Here is a 19,844-nt window from a genome sequence, read left to right on the forward strand (position 1 = left end):
GTGTTACACTTCTGTTTTGCCCTAATGGTCTCGCAGGTGAATCCAATGTTGAGAAATTCCAGTGTTAAGGGCTTTATGTAAAATAGGAGTGAAAAGTAGTATGTGGTGAAGTATCTGTTACAATTGATCACTCCGTCCAGATGACTTAGGATAAGTGAAACAGATCATTCTTGTATAAAAAATTACAAATATTTTTTATAACAAGGATACCAATAAGTTAGGATGAAAACTGTGGTGCAGCAGCTGTTGATTTTCTGTGTAGGATGTGGTGCTTCTGTTACATACTGCATCCATGGTAACGGCATGTTCTCCTCTGTGCTCTTCCAACTGAACTGCTAATTTTTTTCCAAACACTGTTTTGAAAAGGTTGACAGGCACCCTGAGTTCAAGTCAAGATGTCTCTTTGTCGTTAGAACAAATGGCGATTGGGAGGATTTCTCATACCACAAGTGTCTCCGGGCATACCTTCAAAAGAAGTATCCATCCTATTCAGACAAGTTTCTGAAGAAGCATCTTGTTAACAAGAGCTCCAATCTTTTCCGTGTTCAGAAGAAGGCCATGGTGGATCCTTTGCCTGCTGGCAGTTGACAGGATCTTAGGTTTCCCTGCTATGGTTAGGGCTTAGAAGTGTTATATGGTCTTCGGTGAACAAATTTAATGTGTTTTTTTTATAAATAAAAATTAAACTGGTTATGACTATGGCCCAAATACATATTTTGGGCTGGGATCGTAAGGATGTTGCATGGTGAACAGATTTAATGTGTTTTTTATAGTTGATACATGCATGGATCGTGTTGATCCTTGCTGCTGCATGATTTACCCACCTATGATTCTGTACGATTTACCAGTCTTGGTTCTGCATGATTTACCAAACTCTGTCGATCTTCACATGTCCTATTTATTGCAATCGCTGTGCATTTCCTGGAGGGTGGGTGCCGGACAGCTTTTGACTCCGTAGCTTTGTCCGCTGAGACGAGGAGCAAAAGACTATCTCCATCCACGGTCTCTGTACATAAATATCTATATTAGAGATATATTTATTTATAATACTCTTACATATATTATATAAATTTTAGTTTTGTTAAATCTATTGTTTAAAATATTATAATGGATTCAGGAGAAAATAGGAACTATATATATAGAGGATCCAACATTGTCTTTTATATCTAGAGTACTGTTAGATTGTGTTTGGTTGTAATGATGGGATGAGACGATTCTTTAGATAAGGTTGTTTGTTTTAAAGTTAGGGGCTGAGATAGGACTATTTCAATGTTGTCCCATAAAATTAGAGGGACAAGAGGGGATATCAGATGACATTGTTGGAGGAATATAGGACGAGAATCTCTCCTAATTATAGGGTACAATTTCCTTTAGCACATGCAAGGGAGATGGAGGATTGGAGGGGCTACAATTCCTTTGCTTCCAAACAAGCCTTTAGAATTCATTGCTAGAGAGAGCCATGTTGCTTGGTTTCTCCTCTATCGGTCTGGTATTTGTTAATCATGTCCAGTTGCATTTTCTTGACGCCTAAAAATTAGTTGATATGGTAGTCGAATTTGTTCAAACTTGTTTAAACGTGTAGGAAACCCATTGTGTGCACTTCAATCTATTTTCTTTATAAAAAACACCGTGTATGAAAAGATGTTCACATACACGCAGTTACACCTTACTTTCGTGAATGGTTACGAAAGCCTTGGTCAGCCATATCTGTCCTCACTATTCACCGCTCTTGTGCGAGATCATATGTGTGCACGGAGCACCAGTAATAGCTCTAGAACAGGGTCTTTATTTTTTAGTTTCTCTAACTTTTAGAATTTGATTGGTTGCATGGGGATTAGAGGGGCATCCCATGCAACCAAACAAGCTCTTAAGTGCCTATGTTCTCAGCTCCATTCTAGCAATGGCCTTTAAAACAGAATTCTCAAACTCATTCTGATAGAGAATGACGTCTGGGACTAGTGAACCATTGACTAGGTCAAAAGGTAAGAGTGAAGGCAGATGCAAACCACGTCGTCAAGGGGGAGTGTGGCTAGCTACGGGCTTCCAATCAATGCTAGAAATCGCGCTCTATTAGGAAGTTGCACAAGGAGTTGTGTTGAGGCTATGCCTAGTAGATCATGCATATGTTGAGGCTATGCCTAACAGATCGTGCATATGACTGTGCAAAACATTATTTTGCACGTTTTTGCACGACAGACTGTATTGTTTATAGAATGGAGTTTGAAATAAGAGATGGGGATGAGTAAACTGTTGAAGATAGCCTGAGGGAGTCGTTCCTAGGGCCCACCAGGGAAATCGATGGAGTCAAATAGGGGAGTCGCAACATCGATGGAGATGGGCATCAGGTGACTGTCGCACTAGGGAGGAGGCCACTATGTTGAGGGAGAAGCAGTCGCATGGGTGCCACATCAGGGAGGAGTCCGACATGCTAGAAGAGGCGGCACATCAATGACACGGATAGAAAAAAGGGAGTGAAACAGTGACAACAGAAAAAGAGGCAGTGAAACAGTGGCAACATAGAATGAGAGGTTGTATAGAGCCCCATGAATAAGAGCTTGAGGATGAAATTTAGGGGTCTCTTACTTTTGAGGGCATTAGTAGAAGTTTCACTAGAGTGGATTTGATAGAGTAGGGGTCTGATCTTTCGATAAGTTGTTTGGGTGGAGATTTCGATGTTGTTGATCCGAAGTTATCCAACAACGCAAGAAAATCCTGTAATCAGTACACCACAACCCTATTGGTTACTAACTCGCGTACACACGAATTAGTCTCGCAAAGAAGGCTTATCTTGCTAATGCAAATGAGAACACATGCAACAAGAAAGTAATTGGGACGAATACATGTTGAAGAAGGACAAGGATTACATCGATAGACTTGGGATGGTTCGCCGTGACTTTTGGGTAAATATTCTAGTTCTATCTGTTCTTTTTCTGAACATTCTTATTTTATGACTTCTGAGTACATGTTCTTTATCTTGTAGCTACGTTATCGGTTGCCTAAAGGCATGGATTGTATGGCACATGTTGGACGTGTGTTCCAAAGGAATGCACAAAAGCTAGTGAAGGATGCACTATACTATGCAAGGATTCAAGCAACAGATCTTTATTTTCAAGTTCATTCTGATGAAGAAGGTCCCTTGACCAAGAAGCAAGTGTCCTCAAATATATACCTCACCGAGGAACAATACCGTGAGGTTAGTATTGAATTTATTTTTTTCTCTTGTTTAATGTTGTGATTCATATGATATCTAAGCTTATGTGTGCAGGTGATAGTTTTGTGGATGGTGCCTGTTCTAGATGCCTACCTTGTTTGGTGTTGATGATGGGCTTCAGAAGGCTTTCACAAAGCATCGGTGCAACACAGGGATTGTTGAGGCTCCAATCCAAACCATAACTTCAGCGGTGCCGACTACAATCAAAAAGCTAAACACATGGTAAGATTAATGTAACTATGTCAACAACCAATTAATATGTTTATTTATGGAAGTCATATGTCCATACAGGAAGCTAGAACCGATAGAAACCCGAGCGACATCGATGTGTACATAGCGGGCCACAAAGGACCAGACCATAGTAACCCTGAGCAGTTGTGCAGCTAGACGACCACGTATTGACTGGTGAGTTTTGGCTCAAAAGTGTAAATAGCTCAACTATCACAAGTTCTACATTTCTAAGTTTACAATTGTTGTATAGGTGAAATATGGGAAGGGGATGGTTCGACATCATGGCTTGGACTTTGATTGACGACATGAACCGTTCTATGCCTCAATCACATGTTAGTGGTGTAGGTAAAGTGCATAAATGGTTAGCTCTAACTTATCAAATTTTGTGTGTGCTACTAACATGATCATGCCCTAAGAATGTTATTAAAACACTTGTAGGTACACACTTTTTGACAGAATGATTGACTTGCCAGAGGCGAGATCTTAGAGGATGGGTTCTTTGTTCTATAGCTCGGGCCTTTCTTCTCGTTGGCCATCGAGCAGGAAATGGAGGTAGCTAGGTTATATGAGGATCTAAGACAACGTGACTAGCATCAGTGTTGGAACTTGCTCTCCCGAGCAAGTTGATCCAACGGGGGAGTGAAAGTAATGCGAACAAGGTTTTAGCTCAGGAAGGCAATTGCTCTGTTAATTTAGCCTCTCAAGGGCACTGTGCGGGGGTATTTATAGGTGCCTGAGTACCCAACGTCTTGGATTAAGGACGCATGTGCCCTCAGGCGCCTAGGTCATCCCCGGAATATTCCCATCAAGCAGGGTTACAGACTGTCATTACAGAAAAGCCTTTACAAATCGGGCCTGTAATACACTCAGCCGCGCGGAGCCTATTACAATGGGTCGAATTCCACGTGGGCCTTCGTGTTGGACGGGGACGCGAGACAGAGCGACCTCGTCGTAGGCCTTCATCTTGCAGCGTGTTGGACGAAGGGTGGAAACTGCCGGTCGCTTTGCCTCCGTTGGTGCGGCGAGATCGGCGAAGGCATCGAGCGAAGGGTAGTGTCTTTGCCTTCGCCCCAACATTTGCCCTCCGAGGGACCAGTTCGACTAAGTCATCTGGTGCCGAAGACGTCGCTAGATGGTGGAGACGCTGCCCTCGCTCGAAGTGGTTCCACGGGGGTTTTTGATGTGACCGTTGACGGACGCGGCACTGTTGGACTGTGGGTTTCCCGAAGCGTCGCATCCTGTGTATAAAAAGGGGGCGGGGCGACGCGGGTCAGGTACTCTTTCTGCGCGCCGCAAAACCCTAGCCTCCTCTTGAAACCGTTTGATCGCTCGCCTGCCCTTCTTTCTCCTGCTCATCGGAGATCTGGCCCGCGTGAAGCAGACCGCCCGCCACCGTCGACGGTACGTAGCCATGCCGTCCTCTTCCTCTTCTGCTGCCGATACACCGTCGGCCGGCGCATCGTCCGAGGACACACTGAGCAACATGGCGGTGGAGGAGTTGCATCCTGGTGATACAGTGGAATTTGGCGTGTCGCGGATGTCCTTGGTCCACGTGCAAGACATGCAACAGCTTGGATATTTTGGCGGCGGAGTGGGGCATGTCCCGGGGGCGGAGGAGGTCCCCGAGCCAGAAGGCGAGTTGGTCGTTTTTGAGACTTTTTTCGCCGCTGGCCTTCGTCTACCTGCGCATCGATTCGTGGCGGAGGTCCTGCGGAGATTCGAGGTCTAGGTCCACCAGCTGACGCCGAATGCCGTGGTGGCCCTGGCAAAGTATGTCTGGGCGACGACTTCGTATGGCGGGCAGCCCTCTGTGGAAGTCTTCGCAAAACATTATTGTCTGCATTGGCAAAAGAGGAAAATTGGACATGAGATTGCACAATTTGGATCTTGCACATTTACGCCGAAGACCGACAAGACTTCGATGGAAGTCGTGGAGTTGGTTCCCTGCGCCCGCAATAAATGGGGCAACTGGTGCGAATTTTGGTTTTACGTTTTCGAAGGCACAGTCGAAGACCACCCAGGGCTCCCCATGGTCGTCATGTGCTCGCATTATTACGTAGCGTACCCGCAGTTTGAGGTAGCGGAGGATGATGAAGACGAAGGAGCCCTTCGGTGCGCTGCCCGCATGAGTAGCAGGCACGATCTTGTTGAGGAATTTGTCAGGTATGGGGTATGGCCCTTGGCGTATGGCTGGGCGCTGGGCGAAGTATGCCCTCGCGAGATGCCCTCCCGGGGCGGGCAGTTGGTGCGAAGTCCTGCCTTCGCACTGGATTTGCGTGGCCGAGATCCCGCCGCATTCGTGCGTGAAGCGGAAGACGGTGCGACGAGGATCGTGGGGCGCTACGTGCCGAAGACAGAGGGTCTGCGGAGCTGGGATATCCGTGGGTCCAATGATAGGTTGAATCGGGTCTTCGAATTGAACCGCTTGCCGTACAGTGGTTATCCCGGGGAAGACGCCGTCGACCGCCGCGGGAAGAAACCGATGGGCGGTACCGAGGAAGGGCCCTCGCAGGAGGCTGCCTCGACCGCTAAGAAGAGAAAATTAGGTACTATAGTGGGGGGAATGGGGGTGTCTGATAATTTTGCTGTGGAGTTGATGGGGACATGTGCGGCCCCCGGGGGAAGGATGTCTTCGCCCGAGCTCCGGGAGTCTTCGGCGCGAATGCTGGAGGTTACCGGGGGTCGATGGCCAAAGAATCTTCCGATCCCCTGGGCGGAGGGCGAAGACATGTCTATGTCTCGTATTGCTCGTGGCTTGAGGATTTTCCCTTACGGACAGAATATTGCTGCTGTTGTGTCGGTAGTGATGAACAAGGATTGTCAGGACACTGCGCAAAAGCGCCGGGCGGTTATCAGGCTCGCCGATCCTAGGCGTGAGGCGTAGAAAGCGCGGGGTAGCGCGAAGGCTGCTGCCCCCAGCAGTAGCCAGCCGGCGCCGGCTGCGAAACTGGCCGCGCCCGGATCCAGCAAGGCGTCGGAGAGCGTGAAGGCTGTCGTCGCTGGCGGAACCAAGCCTACCCCGGGCGAAGCTGCGAAAGTACGGGAGCTGCCTTCGCCGGGGAAACGCGTTGCTGACTTCGGCACGAACATTAGCGTGGAGGACTATTTTGTTGGTAAGTTAGTTAGTTTTTTTTCCTGAGGTCTTCTGACCGGTGATACGTTGCAGGGTCGGGCGAGGGGCAATTGGTTGTTGTCCCGCCTGCGGTGGCAACCACGGCGTCAACTGCGGTGGTTGGGGTGAAGGGTGCCGCTTTCTGCGCGAGCGGTGAGATTCCGTCAGCCGCTACCGTCAAGGATGTGGCGGGCTCCATGTCCCACCGGCTGAGGGAGGCGTCGCAGCAGCTGTCGCAGCAGCTGTTGTAGCAGCTAAGTCAAGTAAGTTGAGCTGGACTTCGGTGTTTGCTGTTTCCATGGGGATTATGGTCTCATGTGTTTCTGTCAGGCGGCCGACTTCACCGACCGCGTGGCGTCGGGTGCCCTTACTGTAGATGTGGATGCCGAAGTCGAGAGACTTCGGGCGCAGCACACGGATGCCGTCCGGGAGAAGTCAGCTGCGGAGAGCAAAAACCGCAGGCTGGCGGAGAAGGTGGCCGCCTTGGAGGCCGAGAAGACGGACCTCCAGCGCCATCTGGTGGAGGAAAGGAGGGAGGCGAACCAGGCCATCACCGAGGCGCAGGCTGCGCAGGCGGAGGTCAAAGTGGCGCGGGCGGAGGGAAGTCTCACCAGCCAACGCGCTGAGGAGTGGGAGGTGAGGTTCAACGCCCTGCGCAGCCGCGTGGACAAGGCCGAGGCCTCTACGCGCTCGGAGGTTGAGCGGACGCTCGCACAGTTCGTGGACTCGTACCGCGAGCTGGGTGCGTGGACTGCTGACTTCGAGGTGCCCGACCGGGAGGAGGGCCTTCGCTTCCTCGAATGGTTGCAGGAGGAGTTGTTGGTACTCCCGACCATCGTGGAGGGTTTCATGTCCTTTGCCTCCCTCGTCACCTGCGAGGGGGCCATGAATGCATTGTCTCGCGAGGGCTGCAGACACTACGAGGTCTTCGACCAATCAGACGAGAGCTTTGAACGCGAGATCTTCAAGGCCGAAGACCCTGTTGTGAAGCAGTCAGCGGGGGAACTTTTTGATAGGATGTGGGGGGCGCATGGTCGGGAGGCTGTCAGGGAGTGATCCGACCGAGCGAGAGAGCAGGTGAAGGTTATTATTTTTCTGTGGTTGGTTGCGTGTGGGTATGTGTAGTTTTTGCTGAGTGAATGTGCTGTTGTTGCAGATGGAGCGTGCCGAGGACGTCGAGGACCGCGGAGGTCTGGTCGGCGCACCGCTCGAGGCTGCGGAGGTCAATCTGGTGCTGCCCTCGGATGCCGGTGAAGGCCCCTCGGGCGTGCCCGTGCCTGCTATGGCCGGCGAAGACCCTGTGTTGGCCCCTGCGCCGACGGTCGAAGGTGCCCCGGAGGTGGTGGCTGAGCCGGCAGTCGAAGACCCCACGACCGCGGCCGTGCCCTCGCAGGTGGCTAAGTAGTTAAATAGGTGCAGGGGAGTTTGTAAATTTTGTCTACGTGTTACTGAACCTCGGTTGCTGCGCAGGTTCAGGGTTTTGGGCCTGCGCACACAACCGCTACTGACAATGCTAATTTTGTGGCGGCTTCGACCGTGGTTGCTGAAAATGATTCAGATGATTCCGTGTCTAAGTTTTTTGAGTCTGATGATTCTGGGAGTTCAGTTGTGTGGATGGAAGAGTCTTCGGATGAGGACTTGGATTATTTTGCGGCCTTGGATGTGGCTGCGGCGGGGGCTTCTCCACGTGTGATGGGTGCTGAAGTTCTTCCTGGTCCGAGTGCTGGGCGTAGGCGGCGAAGGGCGGTGGCGAAGCGGAGAGTGAGTGAGGTGGAGGGTGGTCGTCTTCGTGTGGACGGGGCTAGCAAGCGGGAATTGTTGTCCTCGCCGGTTGGGGCGAGTGTAGGTGAGGGGGAGTTGCGAAATCTTTTTGAGGGTGAGGAGGTGAGGATAATGCTGTTCAACTACAGGGAGATGAGTATCATCCCGAAGGTTGAGCCAATGTAAAGTGTGATGCCCTCGCTGTATGTATCTAACCGTAACTTATATGAAACTGCGAGCCTTCGTTGATCTGGTCGTGCCCGTAGGTGACTTGTGCGCGGGGAACCTTTTGGAAAATACTTCGATTTTGCGCACTTGTTATGCTAGTACGGCTACACCCGTAGGCGACTTTTGCACGGGGAGTCTTTTGGAGAAGACTTTGATTTTGCACACTTATTGTGCTAGTCCGGCTGCACCCGTAGGCGACTTTTGCACGAAGAGTCCGGCTGCACCCTTGGGCGACTTTTGCACGGGGAGTCTTTTGGAGAAGACTTCGATTTTGCGCACTTATTGTGCTATTCCGGCTGCACCCGTAGGCGACTTTTGAACGGGGAGTCTTTTGGAGAAGACTTCGATTTTGCGCACTTATTGTGCTATTCCGGCTGCACCCGTAGGCGACTTTTGCACGGAGAGTCCGGCTGCACCCTTAGGCGACTTTTGCGCGGAGTGTCGCACGCGAGGGTAGTCAGCGCTGCCCCTCGCGGTGACTTTGGTGTGGTCGAATGCCGAAGATCGTCGATGCGGTCTTTTTCGACATTGGCTTAGTTTTTTGCGGGGGATTTTTGCTTGTATATTACATGGCGCCGCCTCATTAAAAACCTCACCCCCCCTGGGAGGAAAAGAGTGCGGGCCGGAATAATAATGTTAAGTGAATTACAAGGGCGTGATGGCCCTGAGGATTCAAACAAAAAATTTGCGAAGATTGTCTATATTCCAGGAATGTTCCAGGTCTTTGCCAGATTGTGTTGTTAATCTGTACACGCTGGGAGACGACTTCGTCTTGACGATAAATGGTCCTTCCCACTTTGGTTCCAGCTTACCTCGTGACTCTGTCCGGGTTGTGCGGACAAGTACGAGGTCCGCTTCGTTGAATTCTCTTGGGACGACTACATGGTCGCGCCAGGCCTTCGTTTGGGCTTGATATTTGTCAAGGGCCTGCAGGGCGAAGACACGGTCTCCGTCAATGAGGTCTTTGGAAGTTGGCTCGTCGACGTCGGGTACTGCTGAAGCGCTTGTCCACGGGGACCCATGTTTGATTTCCTGCGGGGTCATGGCCTCCGATCCGTATAGCAGGCGAAAGGGAGTGAATCCGGTCGCCCGACACTCGGTCGTGTTTAGTGCCTAGACTGCTTCAGGTAGCAGGTCGGCCCATTTGCCCTTCTTGTCATCGAGGAGCATTTTCTTGATCGCCGTGAAAATCTTGCCGTTGGCGCGCTCCACGACGCCGTTGGATTGTGGGTGGTACACTGAGGCGAAGGCAAGCTTGGTGCCAATGGAGAAGCAGAAATCCCTGAAGTCTTGGCTATCAAATTGCTTGCCATTGTCAACTATGAGCTCGGACGGGACTCCGAACCGGCAAACAATGTTTTGCCAGAAGAATTTCTGGGCAGTCTTCGATGTTATCGTGGATACTGCCCTCGCCTCGATCCACTTGGTAAAATACTCGACGGCGATGAAGGTGAACTTGAGGTTCCCTTGGGCCGTGGGTAGTGGCCCAACAATGTCAAGGCCCCAGCGCTGAAGGGGCCACGTGTGGGCGATTAGCTTTGTGAATTGCGAAGGGCTTCCCGAGCGTGGAGAAAACTTCTGGCAGGCTTCGCATGATCTTGTGACCCGATTTGCGGCGCAGATCATGGCGGGCCAGTAGAAGCCTTGACAGATCACCTTTGCAGCTAGGGCCCTAGGCCCTGCGTGAGAGCCGCAAGTCCCGCTATGGACTTCGCGCAGGATTTGGACGCCTTCGGTCTCGGTGACACATTTAAGCATGGGTTGGATGACCCCCTTCTTGTAAAGCTGGCCTTCGATGAGTGCGAAGTCCCAGCTTCGGTGTTTGAGGCGCTTGGCCTCGTTGATATCGGTTGGATGATAGTACCCCTGCAGGAACAGGGTTATTGGTGCCTGCAGTCTTCGGTCATAATGAGGTTGACTATGCGGTGGCCCTCACTGTCATTAGTTATTTGGAGGCCCTCTGGGTTGCGGACGGCTGGCGTGCCGATGACATGGTAGAATACGTCGGAGGGCAGGGCCTCGCCTCTGGCGGCTGCCTTGGCCAATGCGTCGGCCTCCTCATTCTTGGCTCGGTCCACGTGCTGCAAGGTGAAGCCTTTGAATTGTCTCTCGAGACTGCGGATAGCCACGAGATACTACATAAGTGCGGGGTCCTTCGCTGCGTAATCTTTCTCGACTTGGCCGGTGACTACCTTGGAGTCTGTTCTGGTGATGCAGGTAGTGACACCAAGTGCCCTTAGCTTGCGAAGGCCGAGGATGACAGCTTCGTATTCTGCTATATTGTTGGTGCATCTGTCAGACTCTAGAGCAAAGCTGAGGCGTGCTGCATATCTGTGCTTGACCCCTGCGGGTGAAGTAATGACTGCAGCTGCGCCTGCCCCCGCATGGCACCATGCGCCGTCGCAATGGATGGTCCACACCTTCTCTGCGGACGTGTCCGACTGCATTATTGGCTCGGTCCAGTCAACGATGAAGTCTGCCAGGACTTGTGACTTGATGGCTGTCCTGGGCTCGAAGGTGATATGGTAGCCGGAAAGCTCGGCTGCCCATTTGGCAATCTGGATAGATGCCTCCGGATTTCTAAACAATTCGCCGAGTCCCCTGTCTAAGGTGACCCGTACCTTGAACGCTTGAAAATAATGGCGTAATTTGCGTGAAGCCATAACAACTGCGTAGGCGACTTTTTCCAGTTCCGTCATGTTGCATTTTGATATCGTGAGTACTTCAGAGATGTAATAAACTGGACATTGCCTGATCGTGCCCTCTCTGTCCTGCTCTTGAACCAGTGCTGCGCTGACCGCGTGCGGCGAAGCTGCGATGTAGAGCAACAGGGGTAGCGAGGGGTTGGGGCTTGTAAGAATCGCCAACTCTGACAGGTGCTGCTTTAGTGAAGCGAAGGCCACCGCTTGCTCTGGTCCCCATGCGAAGTCTTTTGTGCCGCAGAGTGTTTTGAGGAAAGGTAGGCTTCGCTCTGCGGACTTGGAGATGAATCTATTGAGGGCGGCCAAACTGCCTGTCAGTCGTTGGACGTCTCTGGCTGACTGCGGGGGCGTCATGTTGTTGATGGCCTGGATTTTGGTCGGGTTGGCTTCGATCCTGCGGTGCGACACCAGGTAACCCAGTATTTTCCCCTGGCGAACGCCAAAAACGCACTTTTCGGGGTTTAGGCGAAGTCGTGCGTCCCGCATGTTCGCGAACGTTTCTGCGAGGTTAGCCAGGTGGTCTTCCTTGCTTCTGCTAGCGACGACGATGTCGTCCACATACGTGAATATGTTTCTGCCGACTTGGCTCTCGAGCACCGTTTTGGTGAGTCGAGAGAATGTGGACCCAGCGTTCTTAAGTCCCTCTGGCATTCTGATGAAGCAATATGTGCCAAAGGGTGATATGAAACTGGTGCTGGCCTTGTCTTCCTCCTTCATATATATTTGGTGGTGTGGCGGAACTGTCCGAATTATTCCAACTTAAGTGCCTATGTCCCGCCTTAGAGGCTAGACCACACTTAAATGGGAATAACACGTCAATCCCTCGGATCTAGTCCGACGAGGCCACTGACAGGATCAAGTACCACAGTCTCACTCGATGGTGAATCCAGAGCAAATACAATAAAGCATAAAACCATACATTAAAGAGTATTAAACATATTACATCATCATCGGAGTTTTAGCAAAAGTAGTCATCATTGTTCGAAATGCAGCGGAATAAAACTAACGATAAATAAACAGAGAGATGGGGAAGCCTGTCCCATCACTCCTCATGCTCCTCCTCAGCCGAGGCGGGGTCCCACTCGATAGTCCAACCCGGTGGCAAGATAGACGACCAAGTCACTCCAGCAACCATGTCCTCCAAAGAACCTGTAAAAGTTATGCCACAAGCAAGGCTGAGTATACTAATACTCAGCTAGACTTACCCGGTGTGAGGAGTCTACTCCTCTACCTCTAGACATGCAGCTGTTTGGCTGTGGGGTTTGGTTGCCAAAAGCACTAGCTGAGTTCATAAATCAAGTTTTAGCTTTGTCAAGTTTTAGTGTGACTCTCTTAAGACTAAATATGTACTATCTACTCATTCATGGTAGCAAGCAAATTTAGCAATCAACATCTTTTGTCACCTCATCACATTTTCACTTGTTACTCAATGTAGCAGCATGGATCAAGCAGTCTCAATAGCTGCGAGAAGTAGATGATTCAAATCGAGTTTTTATCCTTGCAAGGTAAACCTAAACACACGACGTGGCGAGGCACTCCGTCCCCACACACATCAACCGTCCCCATCGATTCCCCGTCAGCAGATCAGGGCTCACCGCCTTGGCGTACAATGCCTCACTGACCCCGACTGCCGTCGTGCAGTGACCGCACTTGTACCCACAATAACCGGAATGGGAGACCACGTCTCAGGTCGCGTGAGGGGCAAAGTCTACTACCAGGTTCAATCAGGTACTAGGCTTACCGATTTACCATATTTCTCGGCATGTGCTTAGTACGTTCAAACGCTTGACACACGGTACCACACCTTAATCCTTATTCCAATTTCCGTCTCGTAGACAACGCATCCCCATGGACCGTTGTCCACAGACCATCATCAGTATGATATACAAATGGATACAACCAATTCCTGACCTCGCGCGAGTGCTAGAAAAATCACTCGACTTCTACTGAGATCCCTAATTTGCAAAGCAGCTACTCGACCTAGCATACTAGTATCCATCTCAAAAAGGATTCCTGAGACCATGCAACTAGGGTTTCAAACAACTCCTACACTTAAGTGCACATTCAATCCTACAAACATTAAGTGTAGTAAAATAGCATAATAAATAGGTTATGCATAAAACCGGGGCTTGCCTTCCAAAGCTGGGGCAGGCAGATCCTCTGGTGCAGGCTCTGGTGCTGGATCCGGGGCTACCTCCTGAGCAGCTCCTTGCTCCGGCACGAGGACGTACTCTCCGTCAGCGAGGTTGCAGTCTATCGAATGCAATGAATAGGAATATGTATGTCATGATTATGCAGGATTTAACAAACATTATGCTAAAGGAAGAAAAACTAAGTTAGTTAGTAATTTAGGGTTTCTTGGTCATACGTGGCTTTTAGTGGTTTATGCTTATCACTCTAGGTTTGGGTTTTGTTAAGGATAAGCATAGTGGATTTGTATTTCCCTTATATATTTTAGTGGGCAATTTAAAAGGGTTTTGCTGGTTGGGTTAGGGTGACACTAATTTCCACCATTAATTTTCCCCTTCTTTATTTTCTATTTATGAATTCTAGTGTGGGTTTGAACTACAACAGTGGTTTAACTTTTTCCAAAAATTTTGTAAAAATTACACTGGGTTACTATTGGTCACTATAGTCTGTTCTATGAATTTGAGGTCCAGAATAAAAAGAGTATGCCTTGGACAAAAATAACAAAAGTTGGGCAAAGGGGGTCACTTTGCACTACAACTCTTAACTAGGGGTGGGTTCTGTCCTAAGGGTCATTTTTGTTGGTATCTAAAAGTAATCACATGCTTCTATGCCAAAAATCACAGAAGGTTAATTGGTGGTTATTTAGTTGTGATTTTCTAAAGTTTAATGTCAAAAAGACACTTTCTACTATCTTGTTATTTGAAAAATGTCAAACAGCAGATTTCATATTTTTCCTATGTTCTTAATAACAAAACATTATTTATCCCAAGGTTTGGGATGTTTTCACCTTGGGTTATTTTTCTAGGGTTTTTCTAAGTTTTCCTTGTTTCCTTAAAATAAAAGGTATCCCAATTATGTTATACTAAACCAGAGTATAATAAATTTTTTTAGTGAACTATACCGAATAAGTAGACTAACAAAAATGTGGGTGCTCCCTGGTTCTCTATTTAAATTACCTTTTCTATTTTCTTTAACTTTAAGCACAAGGTGAAATAAATGGCAAACTCTACCTTAATGGGGTATACAGAGGGGTTTATCATTTTTAAACAGGTTAGTAGGTGATCAAGTACTTCTCTAAATTTTCTTAACCTCAGTCAAATAGTGTAACTATTTTTCCTTATTTCTTTTAGCTTTTAGCTAGTTAATCATTTAATTCAAAACTCTAAAGTTTTCTATAACACTGAGGGGTTTTATATTTTTCCTAAGTGGTTTACATTATTTAAGATCTGGCAAAATTGGTTTGACTCGATTCGGGTGAACAAAACAGAAGATATGAAGTTTTCAAGTTCTGTTTGAATTTAAATCAGATTAATAAAAAGGTTTCCTGGAAAAACAGTTTACACCGAGGACCCTGGGTTTAATCCAAATCAACCCACTCAAATCTACCCCTGCGCCACTATTCCCCTGAGTCACTGACAGTTCAAAAATCCCCCCGACCTTTCCTTCTTCTTCCCCGAGGTCCTTCCCCTAATGCAAACAGTACCCGCGGGAAAGAAAAGGGCGGCGCGGCTTACCAGCGGCGAGAGAGGTCCGGCGAGGGGAAGGGTTGGCTCCGGGAGGTCCTGGCGGTCACAGCGGTGTACGGCTCGACGGCGGAGGTGGCCGGAATCGTCCGGTCCACGTGCGCAGGCGGGTGATCTCGTCGGCGGCGGGTGTTCCGGCTAAACCACGACGATCTAGTTCAATCAAATGGCACGATGAGCTCCACGGGGTGACGTAGAGGCTATGTGCACAAGGAATCGAAGAATGGAGCAGAGATTTACCCGGTCTACGTTCACCGACGGTCGGGCAAAGTCCGGCGACCGTGGACTGGCTTCTCCGGCGAAGCAAAGTCCGATTCCTTGCTCGGGGAGCTTCACCGAGGCGTGCACAGTCTCCTCCAAGGGTCGGGCGTGGCTGGGAAGGGCTCTGTTGGCCGGTCTACGGTGGCAGGGGCTCGAATGGCCGCGGGCACGTCGTTTGCGGGGCAAACGCCGGTGGTTTCGGGCTCCGGTGAGGTCGAGCATGCGCGGAGGAGTACGGTCGACGCCTAAGGGTGATTTGTAGGCGCGGGCGCGAGCAGGAGACGCGGGCGCGGCTTGGCATGGCGCGGGGCGCGCGTGCTCTGGCGCGCGCAGAGCGCGTCGAACACATGGAGGTGTTCTTCTGCCCATGTTCAAAAGCTTGCTGAGATCGCATACGTGCGAATCTTGGCAAAAATCCGGCGCAGACCTCTTCCTGGCACCTATGGCTATCTCTTGTATCTGAGTTCCAAGGGAAGATAAGCCCTAGGTCAGAAGATATGCGGACGCCAAATCTGGCTTGTCTCCCTGCCCACTTCGCGACAAAAGTGATGCCAAGACATGTCAAATGTCAAGGGTTCAGTCTCAACTTTTTCCAGGGGGTGCCTTAGGTGGTATGCCACATTTTTGGTATACAACTTAGGTGGTTTTGGTGCCATCTACAAGGTGAACACGATGGATCTTTAGATTAGGTGTAGAATTTGACTTAGAGAGAATTAGAGAGCTCTAGCTCTCTCTCTACTTAAGGAATGGATTTGGGGTTTCTTAAGGGGTCTTTTTGCAATGTTTCCTCTCTATATTTGTTGATTAATATGTTACTTAACTTTGGCCAAGGGTTAGGTCATGATTTGCACATTTGCTTAATCCCCCCCCTTCAACCAAGGTTTTAGGAGATAGGGGTTCAAGAGGGGTCTAGGGTTTACTCCCCTCTTTTCCAAGGTGATAATTGCACAAAAGCTTGGGTAATGCTTTTGGTCATTCACATTCTTGGGTAAAACATGGTCTCCAAACTTTTTATGCTCTTATCCTCAAGTTTCTTCCACATTTGATCACAGTCATTAGTGCATAGATGTGCCATAGCCATGGTAGCACTTGGGGTGTTACAACCCTCCCCCCTTAAAGGAATCTCGTCCCGAGATTTTAGGTAGAGTCCTCTGGAGGGGTGCCGAGAAGGTGTGTTGGTGTGTTGTTCCTTCTTTGATTCAAGTTTCACTAGTTAACTGCTCTTCGAATGTCATTCTCTTTGCGACTTCAGAAGGAAGTCCTTTTTAAGTCAAATCCACAACTTAGACTACCCTTATCATCTAAGTTTTTCTTATATTTGTGTTCAAAGGGCAGGTGGGGGGTTTTGGGTTACGTACCGACTCTTTTGGGCAGAAAGTCGGGGAAGCGAGAGCGTAAAAAATCCTTAGTCTCCCATGTAGCTTCTTCTACTGAACGGTGACTCCACTGAACCTTATACATTCTGATCGACCTTGCCCACGTTGATCTCTCTTTCTGATCCAATACCTTGACGGGGTACTCTTGATAGGACAGGTCTGGTTCTATCTCAATTTCTGGTTCAGGTAGCACTTCAGTGGGTAAGCGGACACATTTTCGCAGCTGAGATACATGGAACACATCATGAACAACTAACATGTGTGGTGGCAACTTCAATTGATATGCTACTGGTCCACAAGTTTCCTTGATCTCGTAGGGTCCCATGTAGCGAGGAGCTAACTTGCCCTTGATCCCAAATCTATGGACACCCTTGGTGGGTGACACCTTAAGATAAACATGCTCTCCCACTTCAAACTGCAGAGGTTTCCGCCTCTTATCATGATAGCTCTTTTGACTGGCCTGAGCAGCTTCTAAGTTTTTCTTAATGACTCTGACCTTTTTCCTCTGCTTCAAGTACCAAGTCTGGTCCAAGTATTTCTCTCTCTTCAGCTTGCGACCAATTTAGAGGGGTTCTACACCTTCTCCCATATAAGGCTTCAAAAGGTGCCATCCTTAGACTGGACTGGTAGCTATTATTATAAGAAAACTCTGCCAAAGAAAGACACTTGTCCCAATCCTTTCCATAGTGTAGCACACATGCCCTCAACATGTCTTCCAAAATCTGATTTACCCTTTTGGTTTGGCCATCTGTTTGAGGATGGTATGCTGAGCTTCGTATTACATGGGTCCCAAGTGATTCCTGCAATTGCTCCCAAAATCGGGCCACGAAAGGTGCTCCTCTGTCCGATACTATAGTCCTTGGTATTCCATGCAAACGAACTATCTGGTCGATGTAGATTTCTGCATACTTCTCTGTCCTGTGAGTGGTGTGTACCGGCAAGAAATGAGCTGACTTGGTCAATCTGTCCACAATGACCCAAATGGAATCATGGTGCCGGGAGGTATTGGGCAATCCCACGATAAAGTCCATGCAAATGTCCTCCCATTTCCAAGATGGTATGGGAAGGGGTTGCAAAGGGCCTGCTGTCTTCAAATGACTGGCCTTGATTCTCTGGCAGGTGTCACATTCGGATATGTACTTGGCAATTTCCCTCTTCATTCTGGTCCACCAGTATAAGGATCTGAGATCATGATACATCTTGTTGCTGCCGGGGTGCATGGAGAATTTTGAAAGGTGAGCTTCATCCAATATCTTCTTTCTGAGCTCAGGGACCTTGGGAACAACCAATCGATCTCCAAACCAGAGAATTCCTTTGCAGTCCTGACAGAAGCATTTGTATTTTTCTGCATTCTGCTTGATCATTTCCTTGATAACCTGAACACCCTTGTCTTCAATTTGTGCCCTCACTATTTGCTCTTGTAATGTGGGCTCCACCGAGATATAACTTAAGGCACCTGAAGAAACAACTTCCAGGTTCAGCTTGCAGAACTCATCACACAGGGTGGTAACTCTTGCATCCATGCTCATACAATTGCACTGGGCCTTTCTGCTCAAGGCATCTGCCACAACGTTGGCTTTGCCAGGATGGTAATGCACCTCCAAGTCATAGTCCTTGATTAACTCTAACCATCTCCTCTGCCTCATATTTAGATCTGCCTGAGTGAAAATGTATTTGAGACTCTTATGATCAGTGTAAATATTACAGTGAGCTCCCATCAAATAATGTCTCCAAATCTTGAGAGCATGAACCACAGCTGCTAACTCAAAATCATGGGTAGGGTAGTTCTGCTCATGGGGTCTAAGTGCTTGGGAGGCATAAGCAATCACTCTGTTATCTTGCATTAAGACGCATCCCAATCCAGTACCGGAAGCATCACAATAGACTTCAAAGGGCTTGGTGTTATCAGGTTGAGCTAGCACTGGGGCTGTTGTCAAATGCTGCCTTAGTGTATGAAAGGCATCTTCACACTTCTGGCTCCAATTATACTTGACTCCCTTCTTCAATAGTTCAGTAATTGGCTTGGCGATTCTAGAGAAATCCGGAATGAATCGTCGATAATACCCTGCCAAACCCAGAAAATTCCGAATCTGTCTCACTGTGGTAGGAGGTTTCCAATCCATTACCTCTTGTACCTTCTCAGGATCAACTGATATCCCATTCTGTGAAATTGTGTGACCAAGAATTTAATTTCCCTCAGCCAGAATTCACATTTAGACAACTTGGCATACAAGCGATGATCGCGCAGTCGCTGAAGCACAGTGTGCAGATGCTCAGTATGTTCGTCTTCATTCTTGGAATAGACCAGGATATCATCAATGAAAACCACGACAAAATTTTCCAGCTCTGGCATGAATACTGAGTTCATTAGGTACATGAAATAAGCCGGGGCATTGGTCAGCCCAAAAGACATCACCAAAAACTCATAGAGCCCATATCTGGTAGAGAAGGTCGTCTTGGGAATATCACTGGCACGGATCTTGATCTGATGGTAACCCGAGCGAAGGTCTATCTTGGAGAACACTTTGGCTCCCACCAACTGATCAAACAAAACATCAATGCGGGGTAGTGGGTATTTGTTTTTGATGGTCACCGCATTGAGAGGGTGGTAATCGACACACATTCTCAAACTCTCGTCCTTCTTCTTCACAAATAAGGCCGGACATCCCCACGGTGAAGTACTTGGGCGAATGAACCCCTTGTCCAACAACTCTTGCAGTTGCTTTTTCAGTTCTGCCAATTCCGCGGGAGGCATCCTATAGGGTCTCTTGGAGATAGGAGCGGTCCCGGGTTGTAATTCAATTGCGAACTCAATGTCTCTATCAGGTGGCATCCCTGGTAATTCTTCTGGAAAAACATCTGGGTAGTCACAGACCACAGGGATTTTCTCAACCGGGGACTCCATCATGGTGAATGCACAAGAACGGGTACAACCCTGATCGGGTAGGTACAAGGTGATCTCGCCATCCAGAGGAGAGTGGATTTCTATGGCTCTGGCTGCGACATCAATCACCGCGTGGTGTCGCGATAACCAATCAGTCCCTAGGATGATATCCACACTATCCAATCCCATTATCAAGAGAGTGGTTTTAAATATGAAACTACCCAACTTAATTGGTACGTGTCTATTGATCTGATAGGTGGCAACCCTGCCTCCGGGTGTAGAAATTGTAATACCCCCATTGGTGTGGAGGAAAGGTAACTGACACTTGGCACTAAATTTGGTACTGATAAAACTGTGTGATGCAC

The 19,844-nt window shown here is 48.7% G+C and overlaps 1 protein-coding gene across 1 annotated transcript in view; it reads left to right on the top strand.

Annotated features, from left to right (window-relative positions):
* The window catches only part of LOC100282345 (uncharacterized), a 55,303-nt gene extending 54,352 nt beyond the window's left edge, over positions 1-951 (top strand). Inside the window, exon 3 of the mRNA NM_001155257.2 lies at positions 367-951. Coding sequence (NP_001148729.1) covers positions 367-588 — 222 coding nt within the window. The 3' untranslated portion in view covers positions 589-951. The remainder of the gene's footprint in view (positions 1-366) is intronic.
* The last annotated feature ends 18,893 nt before the right edge of the window (positions 952-19,844 follow it).

The sequence above is a fragment of the Zea mays genome, chromosome 7 (genome assembly GCF_902167145.1).
Source record: "Zea mays cultivar B73 chromosome 7, Zm-B73-REFERENCE-NAM-5.0, whole genome shotgun sequence".
NCBI lineage: Eukaryota > Viridiplantae > Streptophyta > Magnoliopsida > Poales > Poaceae > Zea > Zea mays.